The sequence below is a fragment of the Acanthamoeba castellanii genome (genome assembly GCF_000313135.1).
Source record: "Acanthamoeba castellanii str. Neff unplaced genomic scaffold scf7180000084741, whole genome shotgun sequence".
NCBI classification, from domain to species: Eukaryota; Discosea; order Longamoebia; family Acanthamoebidae; genus Acanthamoeba; species Acanthamoeba castellanii.
This window is the reverse complement of record NW_004457702.1, coordinates 429,172-444,253: the sequence shown is the minus strand read 5'-3', so window position 1 is coordinate 444,253 and position 15,082 is coordinate 429,172. Positions and strand designations below refer to the sequence as shown.

General features: G+C 59.3%; 5 protein-coding genes across 5 annotated transcripts; 3 read left to right on the top strand and 2 right to left on the bottom strand.

The window, feature by feature from the left end:
• Nucleotides 1-190: 190 nt before the first annotated feature.
• ACA1_173240 (Poly(ADPribose) polymerase catalytic domain containing protein) lies at nucleotides 191-5,770 on the top strand (the record flags this gene model as incomplete). The annotated part of the gene is made up of 24 exons (XM_004356543.1): nucleotides 191-308; nucleotides 386-479; nucleotides 579-755; nucleotides 838-920; nucleotides 1,034-1,602; nucleotides 1,730-1,801; nucleotides 1,894-1,973; nucleotides 2,097-2,208; nucleotides 2,282-2,480; nucleotides 2,664-2,767; nucleotides 2,867-3,026; nucleotides 3,130-3,275; nucleotides 3,366-3,471; nucleotides 3,577-3,701; nucleotides 3,772-3,856; nucleotides 3,952-4,062; nucleotides 4,157-4,324; nucleotides 4,421-4,593; nucleotides 4,685-4,837; nucleotides 4,953-5,049; nucleotides 5,122-5,186; nucleotides 5,286-5,428; nucleotides 5,541-5,613; nucleotides 5,702-5,770. The coding sequence occupies 24 exons, from the start codon at nucleotides 191-193 to the stop codon at nucleotides 5,768-5,770; spliced, it is 3,282 nt and encodes a 1,093-aa protein (XP_004356596.1).
• Nucleotides 5,771-5,882: 112 nt separating this feature from the next.
• Nucleotides 5,883-9,121, top strand: ACA1_173230 (uncharacterized protein; the record flags this gene model as incomplete). The annotated part of the gene is given in 12 exon segments (XM_004356542.1): nucleotides 5,883-5,920; nucleotides 6,019-6,117; nucleotides 6,199-6,306; nucleotides 6,496-6,607; nucleotides 6,769-6,916; nucleotides 7,050-7,159; nucleotides 7,294-7,517; nucleotides 7,625-7,748; nucleotides 7,847-8,204; nucleotides 8,294-8,400; nucleotides 8,420-8,808; nucleotides 8,896-9,121. The coding sequence occupies 12 exon segments, from the start codon at nucleotides 5,883-5,885 to the stop codon at nucleotides 9,119-9,121; spliced, it is 2,043 nt and encodes a 680-aa protein (XP_004356595.1).
• Nucleotides 9,122-9,219: 98 nt separating this feature from the next.
• Nucleotides 9,220-9,924, bottom strand: ACA1_173220 (ankyrin 2,3/unc44, putative; the record flags this gene model as incomplete). The annotated part of the gene is made up of 1 exon (XM_004356541.1): nucleotides 9,220-9,924. One exon carries the CDS (start codon nucleotides 9,922-9,924, stop codon nucleotides 9,220-9,222), a length of 705 nt encoding a protein of 234 aa, XP_004356594.1.
• Nucleotides 9,925-10,129: 205 nt separating this feature from the next.
• Nucleotides 10,130-10,665, top strand: ACA1_173210 (uncharacterized protein; the record flags this gene model as incomplete). The annotated part of the gene is made up of 3 exons (XM_004356540.1): nucleotides 10,130-10,147; nucleotides 10,334-10,436; nucleotides 10,544-10,665. The coding sequence occupies 3 exons, from the start codon at nucleotides 10,130-10,132 to the stop codon at nucleotides 10,663-10,665; spliced, it is 243 nt and encodes an 80-aa protein (XP_004356593.1).
• A 235-nt stretch (nucleotides 10,666-10,900) lies between these two features.
• On the bottom strand, nucleotides 10,901-13,912 carry ACA1_173200 (uncharacterized protein; the record flags this gene model as incomplete). The annotated part of the gene is made up of 7 exons (XM_004356539.1): nucleotides 10,901-11,000; nucleotides 11,085-11,220; nucleotides 11,296-11,392; nucleotides 11,487-11,933; nucleotides 12,081-12,220; nucleotides 12,300-12,885; nucleotides 13,391-13,912. 7 exons carry the CDS (start codon nucleotides 13,910-13,912, stop codon nucleotides 10,901-10,903), a joined length of 2,028 nt encoding a protein of 675 aa, XP_004356592.1.
• Nucleotides 13,913-15,082: the final 1,170 nt, after the last annotated feature.

The window sequence follows — 15,082 nt, the reverse complement described above, 5'->3', positions numbered from 1 at the left end:
GTGAGGGAAGGCAAACATCATGCTGCCAACCTTGGATGCAATGGTGTAGTGTTGGCTCAGAGGGGTTGTGCAAAATAGGTAATACGAACAACTTTAATTTTTTTTTCACCTTAAGTTTTCGAGGAAAAAAACATTAGGACAACCGGGCAGCTTTTGTCTCCTTGTTTGTTGTGCGAACAATTGGCGAAAGATGTCGTTCTCTATTGAGTACGCGAAGAGCGCACGCTCGAAATGTGTGCATTGCAAGATGGCGATCGATAAGGACTCTATCCGCATCGGAATCCTCGAACCCAGTTCTAAATTTGACGGTGCCAAACACACTGCTCCCGGTCTGTGCGATTTATTTTAGATTAGTTAATAATTTGTTTGATTTTAAACAAACCAGGCGAGTACTACACGTGGCACCATACGTCGTGCTTCTTCGACAAGCGCAAGGACGTGCACGACCCCAACTCCATCAAGAACTTCTCCCTCCTGCGGTACCGCCCATTATTAACATTATTAATAATAATATAAACAATAATATAATATAATATAATCTATTTTTTTCTCACCCTCCCTCGTGGTGCCGACGGCAGGCCGACGGACCAGCCCAAGATCAAGAAATTCCTGGATAAGAACAAGCCGGCCCCGGCGGCTGCGGCTGCAGGTGGCGACGCCGGCGGCGAAGGTGAAAAGGGGGGCGATTCGGGCGCAGCGGCCGCAGGCGCGTCGGGCAGCGGCGACTTCAAGATCGAATACGCCAAGAGCAGCCGGTAACGCTCACTCCACGCCTCCGCTCTGTGCGCAACTGTGAACTCACTCTCTCGTCGGCGACGACGACAACCCAACCATCAGGGCCAAATGCGTGCACTGCAAGACCAACATCGAGAAGGACACCATTCGCATCGGCATCCTCGAGCCTTCCTCCAAGTTCGACGGTACCCAGCCACGCCTCATTTTGTTTTTTTGTATTATTTTACGTTTTAAAAAATAAAATAAAATAAGATAAATATAACTACATAAATAAATAACGCGGTTTATGTGGGTGCAGGCGAGTACTACACGTGGCACCACGCGTCGTGCTTCTTCGACAAGCGCAAGGACGTCAAGTCGTCGGCGTCGCTCAAGGGCTTCGATCTCCTGCGCCCGGCCGACCAGCCCAAGATCAAGCGGTTCACCGGCGAGGGCGATTCGTCGGCAGTCAAGCGCAAGGCCGATGACGAAGCCGCCGGCGAGAGCAGTGCGTCGACGACGACCGAGTCTGATGAGCCGCCCAAGAAGAAGGCCAAGGTCGTGGTCAAGAAGAAAAAGAAGGCGCCGACGATCGACCCGGACAACATGAAGGTGGACGAGCTCAAGGCCGAGCTGCGCAGGCGCGAGCTCGACACGCGGGGCCGGAAGGCCGACCTCCAGGAGCGCCTCAGGGAGGCCCTCGCCGAGGCGGGCGAAGACGGCGGCGAGGATGGGGAAGAGGAGGAGGAGGAGGTCGACGAAGAGGAAGAGGAGGAAGAGGAAGAGGGAGGCGATGACTACGTCACCAAGCTGTGGGAGCTGAAGGACAAAATCATCGACCGGCTCTCCACCAACGAAATGAAGCAGGTCCTCCAGAAAAACGAGCAGGTACCCCTTTCCCGCACTACTACTTCATTTTTATGACTTATGATTTATTATTTTTAATGAAATAAATAGTTGAAATATAATTAGAAATAATAGAATTAATATGTTTCAAATTCCATGGGGCACGCAGTACGACAAGGGTGGAGCGCAGGACTTGGCCCACCGCATTGCCGAGGGCGTGCTCAAGGGCGCCATCCCCACGGTACGTCGGCTGCGACGAGGTGGTCGCACGCATGTCAAGAGGCCGCTGACGCGCGCTTCCCGCCCGCGCTTCTTTTTTTCTTTGTTGTGCAGTGCCCCAAGTGCGAGAAGGGCGTGTTGTCGTACGAGGACGGCGCCTACCTCTGCCGGCACAAGGCCACCGAGTGGAGCAGGTGCGCACCACGAATCCACCATCACTGTCGTGTGTGTCGTGCTTGTGTGTCGTGCGTGTGGTGTCGTGTGTGTCGTTATGTGTGCGTATTTACTGTTTTTATGGCTTCTTTCGTTCGTTGCAGCTGCACGTTCACGGCCAAGGACGACGAGGTCGACCGTCTCCCCTGGAAGAACCCCAAGTGGTGGGCCGGGAAGATGAAGGACGACAGCAAGAAGCGCAAGGCCGCCACCAAGGTACGACAGCACGACACGACACGACACGCGCGGCACGATATGACACGACACGCATTCAATTCGGTGGCGGCAGGGCACCAAGCGTGGCGCTGCGTCCGAGGCCAAGAGCCAGACGTCGTCCAAGCGGAGGAAGGTCGAGTCCGAGGAGGAGGAGGAGCCCTCGGGTCCCGTGTTCGAGGGCGTCAAATTCGTGCTGCTCGGCGAGCTGTCCAAGCCCCACGACGACTGGACCAAGGTCATCAAGGAGCACGGCGGCTCTGTCCTCGATAAGCGTACGTGCCCGGTGTGTGCGGTGTGTGCGGTGTGTGCGGTGTGTGCGGTGTGTGCGGTGTGTGCGGTGTGTGCGGTGTGTGCGGTGTGTGCGGTGTGTGCGGTGTGTGCGGTGTGTGCGGTGTGTGCGGTGTGTGTCGTGTGTATGCGGGTTGTGAGTGACACGTGTAAGGTGGGTCTTATAGTCAATACGGGCGTCCGCTTCATCGTGGCCTCCCGTGACGGCATCTCCAAGAACCAGGACGTCATCAAGAAGGCCATCGAGAAGCAGGTCCCCGTGCTCAACGAGGTTTGTCCCCTTCCCCCCCCCAATCTGCTCTACGTCATGCTGACGTCACGTCCGTGCAAATACTCATTTTTATTTTTTTACAACAATTTGAATGGTCAGGACTTCCTGCACGACTCCCTCACGGCGAAGAAGATGGAGGACCAGAGCCTCTACCGTCAGCCGCTTAGCGAGATCGAGCGAGGCGAGGAGAAGAAGGAGGAGACCAAGGACACCGCCGCCACGAGCGCGACCGCCACCACGACCGACACCAAGGCCGAGAGTACTCTTTTTTGAGCTCCCCGCCCGTGGCACACCAACATTGTTGGCTCACGGTGGCGGGTGGTGGTGTGGTGGTGGCGGGTGGTGGTGTCAACGCTACGCAGAGTCGAAGGAGGAGCAGTTCAAGGAGTCCGGGCGGATGAAGGTGGTGCGCAAGGGTCGGGCCGCTATCGACGCCTTCTGCGACAAGGCCGAGTTTGTGCACGTACTGGAGCAGGGCGACACCATCTACAACGCCATGCTCAACTACGTACGTTCTGACCTTTACCCCACTCGTGTGCGGTGTGTGTCGTGTGCGTGTCGTGTGTGTCGTGTTGGTTGACCAACGATGTTATTTCAGTCGGACATCAGCGCGGGTCCTCGTGGCCGCAACGGTTTCTACTGCCTTCAGCTGTTGGAGCACGACCGCCTGCCCCAGTGGTACGTCTACCGCAGGTGGGGCCGAGGTACCGCCTTCCTCTTCGTCTTCTTTTTCGCTTTCTTTCTTTTCTTCTTTCTTTTGGGCGGTTTGTGATGGCGAGCGACGCTGACTTGAATGCTCTTGGGGTCAGTTGGCACGTCGGGCTCCAACACCTGCCACGACTACGAGGACCGCTCCGACGCCATTGAAAAATTCAAGGAATTGTACTACGAAAAGTCGGGCAACAACTGGGACGAGCGTCACGCGTTTGAAAAGGTACGCGCACGCGCACGCGCGCGCAACCACTCAGCACCCGCAACCGCTTACGTTAGGCTTCATTGAGCAGAAACCGGGCAAGTTCTACCCCATCGATTTGGACTACGGCACCGAGCAGAAGGACGTTGAGCTCATCGACGTCTCCAAGTCCACCGGTACGACCCACCACTACGGCGCGCGCTGCAGTCTGTCCGGGCTGCAGGTGCCTCATTCAGTTTACTCCTCATTCCTGACCGTGCCGTGTGAGCAGGTTCCACGCTCGACCCTCGCGTGCAGCAATTGATCTCGATCATGTTCGACATTGAGATGATGAAGAACACCCTCATCGAGCTCGAGATCGACGTCAAGAAGATGCCCCTCGGTATGCCGCTCATTCATTCCACACAATTTTTTGCGACATTAGGTCTCACACCACCCACCGCACCGCACCGCACACGTCACGTCGCCACCTTAAGGCAAGTTGACGAAGCGCAACATCCAGAACGGCTTCGAGGTGCTCAACGAGATCCAGGCCGTGCTGGACAGCGGCGAGAAGAACCAGGAGGCCCGGCTGCTCGACCTCACCAACAAGTTCTTCACCATCATCCCGCAGGACTTTGGCGAGGAGAGGCCACAGCCCATCGGTATGTTACTACTTTCCCGTCTTGGAATGCGTGGCATGCGACGGTGCCACGCGGGGCTCGAATTCTTGGCTTAATTCTCGCCCTCTGTGCGTGTAGACAACCTGGAGACGCTCAAGAAGAAGGTCGACATGCTGGAGGCGCTGCAGGACATCGAGATCGCCACCTCGCTGCTGCAGGGCGACAGCGCGTCCGGCTCCGCGCTGGATGACTGCTACAAGAAGCTCAACACCGCCATGTCGCCGCTCGACAAGAGCTCCGATGAGTACAAGGTTATTTTCATTTCCTTCTCTTTAGCTGCCAATTCCTGGCTACTGACATGACATGACATGACCCACACACAACACACATACCACACAACAGACGCTCAAGGAGTATTGCGAGAAGGGCCACGACACCAAGTACTTCCGCGATTTCACGCTCGAGGTGGAGGACATTTTCGCGGTGAAGAGGGTGGGCGCCGACGAGCTCTTCGCGCCGTGGAAGGACAATACCAACCGCCAGCTCCTGTGGCACGTACGTGAATTCACGACCTTTTCCAATCACACTGCGTGTGCGTGTGTGAGTGTGTGCGTGTGCGGTGGTGCGTGCGCACACGATCGATGGCTAACGCACAAGTGCGTGTGTGCAGGGTTCTCGGCTTTCGAACTTCGGTGGTATCCTTTCGCAGGGTCTCCGTATCGCGCCGCCCGAGGCCCCCAAGTCCGGTTATCGCTTCGGCAAAGGAAGTACGGTTCCCCACACTTTCTCATTTTTTGTTGTTTAAATTCATTTTACTAATTTATTTTGTTATGTGACAGTTTACTTTGCCGACTGTGTCTCCAAGTCGGCCTCGTACTGTCGCACGTCCAAGGAGGCCCCCACGGTACGGCCTGAGGCTGTCCACGGCACCGATCCGGCCACTGCGGTGACTCACATGTCTGTGATTGTTGCGTGTCATGCGTGCGTGTGCGCCCACTCTCAGGGTATCATGCTGCTGAACGAGGTCGCGCTGGGCCGTATGTGCGAGCTGCTCGACGACAAGTACATGGAGAAGCCCCAGCCGGGCACCGATTCGACCAAGGCCCTCGGCGCCACCGCGCCCGACCCCAATCAGGACATCTTCTGGTTCTCTCTCTCTCTCACACACACGACACACCAGCTCTACACTCCAAACTCAACCAAAAGATTTGGCGTTCACTCACATTCTTCACATTGTCCAAACGCGCCAACAACCCAGGAATGGAGTGAAGATCCCGCGGGGTGCGCCCAAACACACGGGCATCCGGTCGTCGTGCTCCCACAACGAATTCGTACCCATACGCCTTTGCCCTCTTCACTTTCTCGTGATCCCACCCCACCACCACTGACCCCACTTGTGCGTCGCGGTTCCATCGATAGATCGTGTACGACGTGGCCCAGGTGCACATCAAGTACCTCCTCAAGATCAAGTTCAACCACAAGTGGTGATCAAGACCCACTTTTTTCCACCGACGAACCACAAGAACACAAAAAATGCAAACAATTCAAAAAAAATCAAAAAAAAAGCCTTTGATTTATATTTACTTTTTGTTCGACACAGATGGAGGAGGGGGTCGACGTGGTGGCCGCCTGCTTCGCGTACCTGCCCCCCTGCAAACCACATCTTGTGCTGCTGCCTGCCTGCCCCTTGGGTGCATCCAGTTTCTAACCCCCCCCCCCGGCGGCATGTCGAGCAGGGAGGCGTGGGAGGCCGAAGCCCACCTGCGGTCGCTGTTGCGGAGTAGCGGGGCCGCCCTGCTGCCGCCCAGCCCTGCCCTCGACGCCGCTCGCCACCGGTACGTGCACCCGCCGCTCTGCGCAGTGTTCGCTGGGCTGCAGCAGAGCCGCGTAGGAAGGACTCATTGGTGGCGGTGCAGGTTGCGGGAGGCGTGCCGCCAGCTGCTGCTGACGGACGTGGCCTTTGGCGTGGAGAAGGACGTGGACCAGACCACATGGAAGCTGGGCCACTACCGCCTCATCGAACAGTACCGTCGCCGTCTGCGCAAGGTCGGTCGCGCTCTACTCGTTCTTTCTCTCTTTTTCTTTACCGACGCACACGCACACGCACACGCACACGCACACGCACACGCACACGCACACTCACGCACACTCACGCACGCACACGCACCACCGCACACGCACATGCCGCAGCTTCAAACAACGTCAGGAGCCAGCCCGGCGGAGGCCAAGGCGGCGAGCGAGTCGCTCGGTTCCTTCCTCGCCGAATCCTCCCGCTTCTACGCCGCTCTCCTGCAGGTCAACCATCTTCCCCCGCCGCGCCCGAGGGTCCACAAGGCTTGTCGTGTGTGTGTGTGTGTGTGTGTGTGTGTGTGTGTGTGCCGTGTGTGTGACGTGTGTGTCATGTGTGTGTGTGTGTGAGTGTGTGTGTGTGAGTGTGCCGTGTGTGCCGTGTGTGTGATTGACTGATTGATTGGTTGAATATCCAGGAGGTGAGCGACAGATATGCTGTGGTGCTGGATGGGAGCCTCACCTACGCGCGCGATGGCGCTGTGCCAGGCGATGGGGTGTTACAGACCAGCTCGCATCCGGCCTATCTGGCGTGCCACCGCTGTCTCGTCATACTGGGCGACCTGGGTTCGGCCCCTTACCTTTCTTTCTGCTTATCTTTTATTTACATATTAATGTATTATTTTAATTCACTTTATTTATATATTATTATCCGTCCATCCCAAGCGATGCACTGAGTCTCGGCTCCTCAACGATGCAGCCAGGTACCGCAAAGACGCGGCCAACTCGCCTGGCTGGGCCACCGAAGCTGTCAACCACTACAAGCGAGCCGTGCGCATCTGGGCCGATAACGGCAACGCGCACAACCAAGTACACACGCACACGCGCACACGCACGCACACACGCACACACGACACACACGACACACACGACACACACGACACGCACACACGCACACACGGCCAAGTGCACACAATGAAGGCTTATCGTGCTTCGTGGACCAGTTGGCGGTGGTGGCTACGCACAACGGCGATGATCTCGAGGCGGCCTATCGATACGCGCGGGCCATCAACACGCCGCTGCCGTTCCCCACCGCGCGGGACAACCTGGCGGTGCTCTACCAGAAGATCCGTCAGTCGCCCATCGACCCGACGCCGCCCACCCTCCCGGCCAGCGCCCTCCTCCCCAAGTTCCTCCTCCTGCAGGCCTCGATCGGCTGCCCTAGCGTGTACTAGCATGCCCTGTGCGTGTGGCGTGTGGCGTGTGGCGTGTGGCGGGCCGCGTGCGCCGCTGATCTGATTGAACTGAACTGAGCTGAACTTTGCCGCGACCCAGCGCTCCGGAGCGGTTCGATGAGCTGTGGGAGGCCTACCTGCGGCAGGCGGCAACGGTCGAGCTGGGCACCGCGCCGCTCACCGACCGCGTCCTCTACTGCATGATGACCATCAGCACATTCTCGGTATGTGTGCGAGTGCGATGCACGTGTGTGCGTGTGCGTGTGCGTGTGCGGTGGTGCACGTGTGTGCGGTTATTGACAAAGGTTGGGTATTGCCGCAGGTGGGCGATCTGCTCGGCAGGCAAACCGACAACGCGGAGGCATTCGAGCAGGCGCTGGAGCTGATGCTGCACTTGGCCGAGACTCTGCTCGCCGCTGCGGCCGCGGTCACGCCCGACACCCGAGGAAGCTTCGAGCTGCTGCCGGCCGTCGGGCACTTCCTCGGCTGGGCCGCCGCGCACCTCCACCCGCCTTCGCTCCTCGCCGCGCGACTCTCTGCGCGCGACCGCCTATGCGACTCCCTGCTGCGCCTGGCCAAGGCTCGCAACAACTCGGCCTCGGCCGGCAAACGGGCGTGGCCGGGCCATTGGGAGGACGAGGAGCTGCGCAGCGCCTTCGCGCTCGGCATGGAGCAGACCGGTACGTGCGCGACGCACACGCTCCACCGCACACGCACACGCACATACACACGCACACGCACACTTAAGGTGGCGCTCGGGGTTTAGCAGAGCAACACACGTCGATGCAGGTGGCCCTGGCCGCCCTGCGGCTGCACCAGTCGCTGCGGCCGCACCTGACCGAGCACCAGGAGGAGCCCCCCGGAGCCACCCCTGGGGTCTGGCCTCGCCGACGAGCCCGCCGTCCAGCAGCCCCAGCCCCCGCGCGTAGACGACAGCGCCGCGGGCCAAGCGCCGCCGGCGCCAACTGCCGCGCAGGGCCGAGAGAGCAGCCACCGCAGTCCCACTGCCCCGCCGGCTCCGCGGGCCGCAGAGCCACCACGACCCGAGCCCGCAGCCAGAGACCCCGCACCAGCGCCAGCGCCCGTAAAGCCAATGGCAGTTGAGCAGCAGGAGCAGCGAGAGGGCCGACCTGCGGAGGCTGGGGTGAAGCGGAAACCGATCGCCGATCATGTTGAAGAGAAGCTGGAGCTGGAGCTGGAGCAGGAGCTGCTTCCCACCACGACCACCGCCAAGACGACGACAACGACGAAGAAGCAGAAGAAGGCCAAGAGCGAAGAGCACCCGTACGTCGTTCATCACCACGGAATCTCGTGAATGTGTGTGTTACTTGGCTGACTTTCTCCCCCACTCTTTGCTTGGTGTGGCCGCAGAGTGCCACCGTCGCCAGCGTCGCGGTCCTGCCGGCAGACTCTGATCCTGCGCCACCCGTTCACAACCAGCCCGGCCTTCGGGCACGGCTGGCGGGCCGCCCTGCTCGCGGACACCCACGGATTCCCAACCGACAGCCGGTTCGGCCCACGGCCACCACAGCCCCAGCCCCCGCCGCCGCCACCGCCCCTCCCCGCCTCCACCAATCCGTTCCTCAGCCGCGTTTGAACGGACAACACACTTCCATTGAAACGGCTACATATTAATTTATCTACATATCAATATGTAGATATGTAGATATGTAGAAATGTTGCAAATAAATGTTCTTATGCTTCCAAGCTCGCGAGCCAGGCCAGGACGTCGGGGTGGTCCTTGGCGCAGTCGGCCGGGGTGGAGCCGCCGCGGGTGCGGGCCTGGGTAAGGTCGGCCCCGCCGGCCTCCACCAGCAGTCGCGCGCAGTCGGCCGACCCGGCGTGGGCCGCCGTGTGCAGCGGCGTCCAGCCGGTCATGTTGGCAGCGCGCACGTCGGCCCCGCACTGGCTCACCAGCAGCTCGGCGCACGCAACGCGCCCCGCCTCGCAGGCCAGCTGGAGCGGCGTGTTGCCGACATTGTTGCGGGAGTCGACAGTCGCGCCGCCGCGGGCCAGGAACACGACGAGCTGGGCGTGGCCGTAGTAGGCCGCATAGTGGAGCAGTGAATTGCCGTAGCCGTCGGTCAGGTCCACCTGCACGTCGGGCGTCGATGATGAAGATGACGACGACGACGACGATTGTTGGCCCCCGCAGTAGCGGAAGAGCTTGCGGACCACTTCGAGCTCGCCGTCCTTGACGGCCTGGATGAGCATCTTCTTGGCGGTGCCGCTGGGCCGGAGGAAGTCGCGGTAGGCGGCGGCCTCGTCGGGGGCGACCACCAGGTCGTCGTCGCACTGGAACGTGGGCCACCGCGTTGCCGCGGGAGGGGACACCACCAGCCCAGAGTCCTCCTCACTGGTGGCGGCGGCAGAGGGAAGCACTGGCTCCTCCCTTTCCATGGTCGTGTTCGAGATATGTGGGTTGAGCTAAAAGAATGAACAAAAAATCAAAAATGATATCGCCCCACCCAGATTTGAACTGGGGTCCCAGGTACCAGAAACCTATATGCTGCCAACTACACCATGAGGCGGAGAATAAAATCACGGCCAGGATGGCGGTCAGCTATGTGGTGAGGTAAAACAGCTCCGGACTGGGGTCCATGAGATGGCCAGCAAGAATCAAGTTACACCTGTGTTGTACAGCTTTACAAGCAGTTGCATAAACCCAGGTGCCCAGAACTGAGGCAAATTCGCCATAGAAAATTCTGTTCTCCCCAGCCAACCACAGCACACTTCACACAAAGAGGGCGTTAAGCACAACTCGCCGCAACACCAACACGCCCCGACACTCTGCAGAGTCGCAGACTAGAAAAAGCGGACTGCAACCTTCAGCAAGTGGAACAGCACGTCCCTGGAGTTCGTGGTGGGCTCGCTCAGCGCCTTCGACTCCGAGTCGGCCCAGTTCTACTCCCGTACGCTTTGCTTCACCATTTATATTTATATTTATATTTATATTTATATTCATTTGTTTATTTGTTTATCTATCAATTTGTTAATTTTATGTTATTTTGTTGTGCAGTGGTCGGCAGTGGCGGTGGTCCGCCCGTGGCTCTGGTCACGGTTTCGGCCAAGTCGGGCGAGGTGGAGAACGCGGTCTACTTCAGGAACAGGGCGCAGCCGGCAGGCCTCTTCGTCTTCTAAGCCCAACATAGATGTTTTGTTGTGTTGTGTTTTGTTTTTTTAACTACATGTCTGTCTTGCGGTAGGCATCGGCCCAGGCCTCGGGAATGTTGTTTTGGTTGGCCTTGTACGAGGGCACGAAGTTCTATTTACATATATCGGTTTGATTTTTTGTGTATGTACAACATGTTGTTTTGTCTTGATGGACGTTGATTGGTTGTTGGCTGGTAATGCGTTGACGATGGGACAGTCTCATTCAGGAGAACCACGAGCTGATGGAGTTGAGGTCCGTCAGGTGCATCTGGCCGTTGGGTCCCGCATTCGTGTCTGCGCCCTGTTGGTCTTGGGCCTGATTCCTGTCCGAAGCGTCAGTCGCCGTGTGCGCGTGTGTGTGCGGCGGTGTGTGCGGCGGTGTGTGCGATAAGGAATGATAGGTGTACCCCTGATCGGGTGAGTGCGGGTGGGGTGGTGGCAGGCCGGCAGCCCAGGCGCCGCCACCAGCGAGCATTTCGTCCAACAGGAACTCCTCCTGCTGGTGCGGATGCGACATCCACCCGAACGGAAGCCCTCCCGCCGCTGTGCAGAAGTGGATCAGTCCCTCTTTAAATATATATACATCATTTTTGTAAATATAGTGGCGTAAAGGCGCACCTTCGGTCATTATCTCGGCCTTGTCGGTCACCATGCTGTCGCTGAGCAGCGAGAGGCAGCTGTCATCCAACGTTTCACTGCTGTCGTAGCTCCCTCCCTAAAACACACCATGTGTCGACACAAATCGCTTACTGGTCAGTTCTTATTGTTGCCATGCAACCTTCACCACCACCGGGTGGTGGATAGCGTACCGGGGTGAAGAGCGAGCTGATGTCAAAGCCCAGAGGCGGTTGCTGCGTCTGGTGGCCCTGTTGCTGGTGCTGGGCCTGGGCGTGGTTGTGGTTGTGGTTGTGGTTGTGGTGGGGTTGGTCGGCGGCTCCGCCGGCGGAGGGTGTCGAGGTGGGCGGGGTGGAGGGCACGTGGAAGGCGGGGTGCTGCGGCGACTGGGCCGGCACCGAGGGCCACGGCAGCGACAGCCCCGGCTGCTGGCCAGGGAATGCGGGGAATGCGTTGAATCGCAGGTGTTGCTGCTGCGGGTGCTGCTGTGGTGGGAGTTGCGGGTGCTGGTGGTGCTGATGGTGGTGGTTGTGGCCGTGGCCGTGGCCGAGGTGGTGACCGTATGGCGGGTGCTGCTGGTGCAGCCGAGGTGGAGGCTGGTGGTGCATGTGTGGCGGTTGCGGCTGGAGGAGGTGGTGGGACTGCGGCTGGTGCGGCATGGGAGAGGGCAGCAATGGAAAGGGAGGCTGGGCCATGCGCCGCGTATCCCGCCCGAACTAGCCCAATAATGGAATGTGAGCAATGAGATTGCGATGTGTGGAATGTCGAGGTTGACGCGCAACGCATACCGGTGAAGGAAGTAGGCTGCCGCGCAGGGGAGGCGAAGATTGGCGCGAGTCACAGAACTCTCGCGAGCCGCGCGGCGAGACCACCATGTCCTCTGCCGATGGCATCGACTGGTCGAACGTGAACGCCGGCACACGGCTTGCTGCAGTCAGATACCAATCATCGATGTACCCGTCAGCAATTCACTCCTTATTGGTCGATCACACGTCAGCTGTTGGTACCGGGTGTCTGGTTGGCGGTGGGCGAGCGGTGCTGGGGCCTGCGCCGCGGCGAGGACTTGGGGCTGGGGTTGACCGCGGCTTGTGATGCGGCCGTCGAGGCCGGTTCTGACGGAGGCCCGGGGCAGGGCCGATTGAGTGCCGAGCGGGCCGACGGCGCCGACGAAGGCACCGACGAGCCTCGGCAAGGCGACGACGCCGATGAAGTGGTCTTGGCTTCGCTCTTGCCGCCGGCGCCGCTGGGGTGGCCGTGGCGCTGGGTCGAGGCCGAACGGGCCTGTGCGGCCGACACCGCCGACGAAGCCGATGTTGTGGTGGTCGACGACCCTGACGATGACGGCGTGGGCTGTGTGCTCTCCTGACCGGCCGAAGAGGTGGAGGAGCTATGCTTGGTGCTGGTGCTGCTGCTGCTGCTGCTCTTGCGGGCCTTCTTGGACTTGCGTTCACTGCGGCTCGTGTGTTTCTTGGAGGAGTGGCGCCCGCTCTTGCTCTTCTTGCGCTTGGACCCACCGGGCTTCTTCTTCGTCTTGTCGCGGTACTTGTCAAAGTTGTTGCCGCTCTGGCCCAGCTGCTCCAAGAACAGGTGGACCTTCGTTAGGTCCGGCGCGCCACCTGCACGCGCGGTGCGTTGTGTTGCAGAGCAACGCAGAAGTTGGTTAGTTTGTTGTTTTGCAAACGCAAAAAGAGGCCCAGGCATTCAAAGAATCCTAAAAATAATCACAGCTCTTCATAATTTAGGTAAGTCTGATTCCGCGCACTTAAGCTCACCCCAATCGCGTCAGGTGCGGGTGAATCAATCAATCGCACACTGGCCAAAACAAAGACCTAGTTGCACCGTGCGGCGGGGAGGTGCCTAAGCCAACCATCACGATTTGAGCAGATAAAAATGAACACGAAACACTTGAATCTCAGATGCATCGAACATCAGGGGCAGCTCAGAACATCTCTCTCCCCAGCAGGACATAGCACCATCGTATCAGGCAAATGCGCGCGGACAGGAAGAACGAGAGAAGTGGTGTGTGGCGGGGTGAAGCGGGTCGAGTGCACGTGCCTATGATGATGCTGCCCAGGGTTTCGATTGCGGTGAGCGGTACGCGCGGCTGCTTCTCCTTCTTGAAGGGCAGCGAGGCGTGCAGCGGTGTGCCGCCGGGCGAGGTAGGGACCGACAGGTGGTCGCTCTCGGCAAAGGGCGTGGCGGGGGCGGACTCGTCGGAGGGCGGAGGCGGCGAGGCCACCATCTGCCCCGCACCACTGTCGGCTGACGACGATGAAGACGACGACGACAAGGCCGACGAGGGTGAGGGCGTGGGCGTGGGCGAGTCGAAGCCGAGCATGTACGACGTGGGCGAGCGCGGGGAGGCACAGCTGCTGCTGCTGCTGCTGCTCGAAGGCGGGCTGCGGAGTGCGCCGAGCTCGTTGAGCACCACGTCGACCGTCAGCACTGCCGATGCGTAGGACACGCTCGACGACGATGACGACGACAACGACGCAGGCGAGGCTGATGTGGCCAGCAGCTTGGTAGACGTCGACGTTGATGAAGAAGACGAGGGTGGCATAATGCAGGCTGACGGTACGACCACGGTCGGGTTGGGCGCAGCGGCTGAGGCAGTGGACATGTCGAGTGTCGCGCGTGTCGTCGAAACCAACCAGCTCCCTTCTCTTTCGTCCCGTGTATGAAGTCAGCTAGAAGTTTACCTGACGTGAGGTACCCACGTTAGACGAGGTAAGCTGATGCTGCGCTGCGGTTCGTTCACGTCGTGGTCTGTGGCGTAGAAGAAACAGAAAAGTGAGATAGTGGGCTGGGCTATTTAAAGTGCCGACATCCTCATCCGCACCTGGACTGGTCGCACCAGGCCCGGCAGGGAGCAATTTGGCGTGGATTCATAGCTCGCTTTGTTTCCGGTGGTGCCGAAGGAACAAGGGAGGTGATGCACCAATGCCGCACCGGGACCTGGTGTCCTGTATCTCTTCGCCTCAGGCAGCGGCACAACTCCCACGCTGACGTCAGCCCCGGATTTTGACCAGTAATTTCCCGGTGTTGATATTTGATGTCCGGTAATTCCTGGGCATCGCACCTCCATAGTTTAAGGTGGCGACCGCAAGTCTGAAATTTCGATGCCTTGGGCGGGAGTCGCGTGCTTGGCCGCTGGGCGTGAACCCTTGTCGTTCGTGTCTTGAGCTGCGGTGCGGCCGTTCGAACAAGTTAAGCTGCTGCTGCGAAAAAGGATAGATATAGAGGGACGATTCAAGGAGGATGATGGTGTACCGGCAACCGATGGCAGGCCTGAGGTTGAACCCACTCCCAGTCCGAGGATGTGCCGGTCGCGGGACGCGTGCACTCTCGTGGTGACCGGTGGCGGTGGAAGGGGATCTTCTGCGCGGTAGAGTGTGGCCACACCAAGAGGGCAAAAGTACAGGAGAAGCCGCAGGTTGGGATCACGAGTCCGGCCGACCTTTGGTATGTCAGTGTTCGCGAACTCTGGCGGGAGGTGGTCGTGGGTTCGAACCGGGACCAGGAATCGAACGCAAGATGGGAGAGACCGGGCGGACAGTGTGACCTAGGGTACTACTTGCACGCGCCTGACGAGCCTGCCACCACCTTCTCTCGATTGTTCTGCGAGGCGTACCTCATGCCGTGCAGTAGAGCTTGACTGGCGCTCGGCAAGGCCGGGCCGGGTAGCGCCCGGCGTGGTGGTGTGAACTGCACGGGTCTGGTGGTGTTGATTGATGATAGGAAGTGGGTGAACAAGCTGTAGTGGGATAGGCACGGATAGAGTGAAGGTTGT